The 6,011-nt window shown below is 41.4% G+C and overlaps 1 protein-coding gene across 2 annotated transcripts in view; it reads right to left on the reverse strand.

The window, feature by feature from the left end:
* The window catches only part of telo2 (TEL2, telomere maintenance 2, homolog (S. cerevisiae)), a 6,716-nt gene extending 4,562 nt beyond the window's left edge, over positions 1-2,154 (reverse strand). Inside the window, exons 1-7 of one of the 2 annotated variants that reach the window (XM_031843333.1) lie at positions 2,003-2,154; positions 1,221-1,592; positions 862-1,139; positions 686-754; positions 398-545; positions 207-309; positions 59-127 (exon numbers count right to left, since the gene is read on the reverse strand). In XM_031843333.1, coding sequence (XP_031699193.1) covers positions 59-127; positions 207-309; positions 398-545; positions 686-754; positions 862-1,139; positions 1,221-1,561 — 1,008 coding nt within the window. In that variant the 5' untranslated portion in view covers positions 1,562-1,592; positions 2,003-2,154. The other variant, XM_031843334.1, reaches the window with a different exon arrangement.
* Positions 2,155-6,011: the final 3,857 nt, after the last annotated feature.

The following is a 6,011-nucleotide window of genomic DNA, read 5'->3' on the forward strand; positions in this document are numbered from 1 at the left end:
ATATATATATATATATAGTGTGATATAATTTGGCTGCTGGACATCCTAATGCGCTCACCTGGATGAGCAGTGGCCTTCGCTCCCTGTCTGCTGCAAGGTAACCCAGGACAATTCTCAAGACTTGAGTCTGGGGGGGGGGGGGAAAGAAAACACATACATTTATACGATTATACGGTGTACTGTCAGGCTGAGAGGTATCTTCTTACCTCATACTTGTACTGCAGTAACAGCAGTTTATGAGTGATGACAAACTGGGCCTTCTTATTTGTCAACACTAGATTGCCAATGATCCTGCCCAACGCATCGGGCCTGGAAAAGAGGTGAGACGCTGGCGTCATTAGAGGCAGATAGAAAACTGTTTGAGCCGTTAAAATGGCTGTTCCTGTCTCCGCCTTACCCGCCGACGGCCTGCACCAGCCCAGTGAGCACGCTCTCCATCCATCGCTGCGGAACGTTCTGCAGCAGCTTCCAGCAAACCCTCTGCCACACCATGTCCGAGCGCGTGCACGCAGACAGCCGCGGAGCCAGCACGGCCAGCACCAAACCTGTAGATGGGAAAATAAAAACGTCTAGACGAGGATAACAGATGTTCTGTGTCACGACGGACCCTGGAACAAATAACCAGGAGTCCATTCATGTTCTATAGATACTGTTAGAAAACAAAATGTTAGATAACTGGACTCACCACTATGGCCCTGGATACACACTTTTCCAAGTGTCTGAGCCACAAAAGTCAAGGAGCAGTCTGTGCCATCTGTTAAATACACAAATAGACGGAATGAGAAATGATCACGACAATAAATATTTGACACAAGCCCCGCGCTGGCATTATTGCGAAGAGTTCAAAAGATGTTTCCTCGCCTTTGAGTGCTCGACAGGTCCGCTCCAGGGCAGTGAGCATCTCTGTGGCCAGCAGTGGGTAGTACTGCTGAGGAAGAAAAAGACGCTTGTTCTTTAGATGCAACCTGTTGGCGGTGACGTCCGGCAGCGCCACAATACGTCCCAGCAGAGTCTCTCGGAGCTGGGGGGAATCAGAGGGACCCGTCTCCAGACAGTAGGACCACAGCAGGTCAGCAAGTCGACCGATCCGAAGGAACTTCTCAGTGATGCTGACCAAGCGGTCCAAATTTGTGCTGTCTCTGTGTTGTGTGGGAAGATAACAGAGTAATTAGTGAACAGACGACATGATGAACATGCCCCTCATCCTTTTCACCACCCACCTTAGCGCTCCGATTCCCTCCATCAACACCAGCAGCGCCTGCTCTGGAGGGCCTTTGAGGAACAAGCTCTCCCATAGCTCCGTCTGCTGGGCGGCCGTGAGGCCGGCCAACCAGTCGGCGTGGATGTTGCTCACGAGAAACTCAAGGGTTCGGGTGAAGTGGGCTCGCCTGAACTCCGCCCGCTGAACTGAGGTGGTTCTGCTCGCCGGTCCTTCATCCAAGTAAGAGTGAAGCGTCTGGAGGGCAGTGACGATGTCTTTGGTATCTGTGGATGTAGCGAGGGTCCGGAAACACTGGGCCACCGCCACGCGAACCTCAGTATCCGGGGCAAGGGACTCCATCTTGGAAATGGTGACTTCCTTGTTTTACTTTCTAAACAGAAACATTAAAAAGGACAACTCAGACTGAAACAACTGTGAACGGTTTCTACCAAGTATGCATCTATCTCTACACAGAAAATTCAACGTTCATAAAAAAAAAAAGTCTGTAGATATAAACAATGATTGCATTTTACTAATGAAGGATTAAGCTTCATAAGAATATCGCCCCAAAACCCTCTGGATGTAAAGCCTTTAATCATAATAGGAAGAATTAGGTCACTGTTTTTAGGTGAATCCTCCCTTTAACGTTATTTCAGCAGCTTTGAGCGTTAGTTAACCAAGTACCAAAATACAGCAGGTGTCAATGAAGATGGATAAACACACAGCTACCTTTACTGGAGTGCATTGAGTCAACCTAAGTGAGTTAGCTAACTTACAACTGTTAGCCAAACTGATACGCACCTGAGCATTTTTATTAAACAAAGCAGAAAAAAATCACATGACTTATAGTCACTGTTGTATTAAAAAGTATTTTTTTCGAGGTGGTATTTGCAGTTCCTACTGTCAGTTCACGTTTTAACATGAATATCCCGCCGTGGTGCTTCGCGTTGCTCTCTGTGTGCTCCTTCAAAATACGTTCGTGTTGAGCAAGAAGGAGAAGGAAGGTTCCGGGGACAGACATGTGAGGCATTCAAGAAGTCAATGGTTTTTGTAACACTTCTGGATGCTCGATATGTCCGAATCAGTTTATCACGCTAAACAAATTAACTGTTCGGTGAACTACTCAATTAAGAAATGTGCATGTCTTATTATATTCTGATTTATTGAAAATAATATTCAAGCATACATTTGTGATTTTTGCTTTCAGGAATAACAAAATAATTGACCAATCGTGAAGATAAAGTTCATTTTAACATCTGAAATAAAGGGTTAAGCTTTTCATAACAGTCATATGAGTCGAGTAAGACAGGACATAATAATCATGCTACTCTGGCTGAATAAAGGAACACTGTTGACTTATGAACAGTCTGTGTAGGTGATGAGCAATAGAAACGTCAGCAATACAAATTCAAACCATTCATTTTTTATTGCCAATTCAAGGATTTTGTGTTTTTAATCAATTAAATGGATTCGTTTCCTGTTCACTTTTCCATGTATCAACTTATTTGCACAATTCTTGATTAGTCATGCTGAGTATTAATAATACAAATTGGCTCACATACAGTTTTATGACAGAAACGGACAGTAGAAAATAAATCTTTATTATTGCACACCTATACTCACTGGCACAGCAGCAGCTGGCAGGGTCACTATAAGGGGACAGATAGTCTTCCAACAGGTCTTCTGGCAGTTGAAGGAGTTAATATAGTGTTGATAACTGGTGTTGGTATTGACAAGATTGTGTTAATACCGTTAACAAAAAGTGCAAAGTGTGGTTGAGAGCCCATGCAGTACATACCCACTATCTGCAGGTGGGGCTGGTAGATTTCAATGCAGAGAGGTACGGGGCTTGCACATGAATGAGAAGTTAATCGGTATTGAGAGAGTGGAATAAATTGAACTTTGTGAAATATTTACGTTTGGAATACATACATTTTTTTGTCAATATGTAACTGAAAATTATAATACTTTGAAATACTAACCTGTGGCTCGATGTAATACAAGAATCACCTTTGATTTAATGTGACTTACCATCTAAGATAGTAACATGTGAGGACATGTTACAATATGTATGGTTAACTCAAACCTATATTCTGCTGCTATCTATACAGTAAATGCAAAGACATAGCGAGATGTAAACACGTGCAACAAATGAGGCAACCAAACAGGATCATTTTTATTCCATTTATTTTTCTAATCTTATTTCACTGCCTTACCTTTAAATTGTTCTGTTTTTACAATGACTGAAATTATAGTTCCCCAGTAACAATTAGGATTAGATCATTTGGGGGATCTTCAAAAATAATATACAGCTGTAACCAATACTGTTATAATTTATACATTTATCTGTGAAAATAGGAATAAATTTAACTTTTACAATTTCTCTTTTCTACAATATTCTCTTTTTTTAATCTTCCCATGTCACATAATGGCAAGCCATGCACTACTCCAGTAGTGATGTTTGTGCCTTCAGCAAACCTTCTTTGGACACTGGAAGTGAGCGTGAGAGAGAGTGAGAGAGAGAGAGAAAAAGTTCACAAAAATGACAATTCATATTTACAGTTTAGGTTGTTTTATAATTATAATTTAATAAACTGACAGTCACGTGGTCAGTGCTTTCCCCCGGGGCTCATTGTCAGGTTAGTTTTCGATGCAAAGTTTATGACACAGAGGCACAGTGTTGAGACTAGCAGGACAGTTTCTGTTTCCTTTCAGGGCGAACTCTTTATACGAACAGGAGGAAGTTAACGAGAGATCACGAACCCCGATAGTTAAAATCACCAGTTAAACTTGGAACATCTGTCTTTGGTCATTTTGAAAAGCAGGAGTTAAAATGGAGAAATTTTGTTGGTTAAAGTGCAGTCACCTTCAGCTCTGCTAAAAGGGAATGTTTTATCAGCTCTGTGGTCTCAATGTCTAAGTTGTTCTGTTCCGTCTAGTTAGTCGCCAAACGCACTAAAATATGAAGCAGGGAGCGAATTAAGAGAAGTATGGCCTGCTGTGTTCAAGTGTCACCCCAATTTCCTGTTTGTAATGCCAAAAGGATTCATTAAAACAAAAGAACGAAGAATTAAATCTGTCGGGGCAAACCTTCTGTCACACTGAAAGACAGGACGCTGAACTCAGCAAAGCGTTGATATGAGGTTTAAGGTGCCGCGTGTCGACATTGTGAGGTCTCACAACTTCACGAACGTAAACTATGGATATGATTTGTCAGTCAAAACGTGGGTCAAACGACTGCATCAAGAGATGTAGAATAAAAATCTGTGTTTTCATTCAGGGACCTGCCTCCATCTGGGAAGACAACAGTAGAAACTGCAGACTCGGCCATCGGTCTAAAATCACAACCCTGAGGAGGTCACAGCAACGTCAGCATTGTGAAAGAAGAGTGCCACGATCTCAACAAACGACCGCTCTGAGCAGGTCACATTCAAGCTGTTCAAAAAAAACAAAAAAACAATGTCGAGTCACCAAAGACGATGCTTCAAACGTTTTCTCTCAAGTCAATAATCCTCCCACAGATTAATCCACCGTGAACTCATCTCCCCTCAAAAAAAAAAACGATGTACAAAGATATATTCAGCAGAACAGATCACAGAGTGTGAGTCGTCGTTTGTGGCAAATGAGGAATAAATATCTGCATGTGATTTCAAACGAGAGAAAATAAAAAAGAGAAAAACAACAGATACTGTACACGCTACATGCTAAGAGAAGAATACAGGCAGCTGTCTCTCAGCATAAGACAAGAAGAAGAAATGTTCCTTTTCTTCCCGACTATAAAAATACCTAGAATCTAGAATGAGTGTAGAAAAAAACTTTACATGTACAAGTCATTTACATCCAAGGCCATTTTTCCATGGGAGTGGCAGGTGAAGAAGAGCAGTGACACAGATGTGAACAGGGTGAAAAATAGGATCTCTTCTTCGCATATTGGTGCAGAATGCCATGCTGTTGGGACGAAAAACCAACCTCCCAAGATTTACCCTTCGACTAGAAATCCGTCAAGACGTCTGGTTAGGTATCTTATGCCCAAAAGTCCAAAAGTGATGGCCGTGCGGTATCAGTCCGTAACATCTTCGAGGAAACAGATGTTGCTTCAGCAGAGGAAGTCAAGAGCAGATTTGTTTCATTCGCCCAATGTCCACTTTCTTGCCGAGCAATTATTGCCACTATTCAGCCATCTCTCTTCAGTGTTATGTTTTTATATATATATATATATATATATATATATATATATATATATATATGCTGAGCTGCTGACGGCTGATAATACAATATGTAACTGAAAATTGAACTCATCTTAAGACATGGCTGCAGAATGTAGTTTGTAGTATTCTTCAATATTTCCAATTCAATACGACATAAAAATTTGTGTGATGTGTTTTTTTCTTCTAGTGGGATGTCGCCCACACACCAGTCCCCACTCTGCTGGTGTGTCAGTCGCAACAAATCCCAGTCACTCTCAGACAGGCTTCAAAACTATCATCATTTTTTTTCGATTTGATCCCTTCAAAAACAATAATGAAATTAAAACAAAACTTAGTGCAAAGTACAACCATTTGATTATTCACATACAACTTGTCAAATGTCAGTATTCTTCAGTCTCGATAACATTTTTTTTACCGACAATAAATCACTTGTGCAGCGCAAAAAAAAAAAAAAAGAAGAAGGGTCGGTTACCTGGATAAGCTTGCTCCCCATTACTTTCACTCAGCAAGAGAACACTGGAGTCAGGTGGGCTGCACTTAAAAACACGTGACTACAATTCCCAGAATCACTCGTCAGTTTCCCTTCATGCTTCATTCAAGCG

This window comes from Anarrhichthys ocellatus, unplaced genomic scaffold (assembly GCF_004355925.1).
Source record: "Anarrhichthys ocellatus isolate YVR2014 unplaced genomic scaffold, GSC_Weel_1.0 scaffold4, whole genome shotgun sequence".
NCBI classification, from domain to species: Eukaryota; Metazoa; Chordata; class Actinopteri; order Perciformes; family Anarhichadidae; genus Anarrhichthys; species Anarrhichthys ocellatus.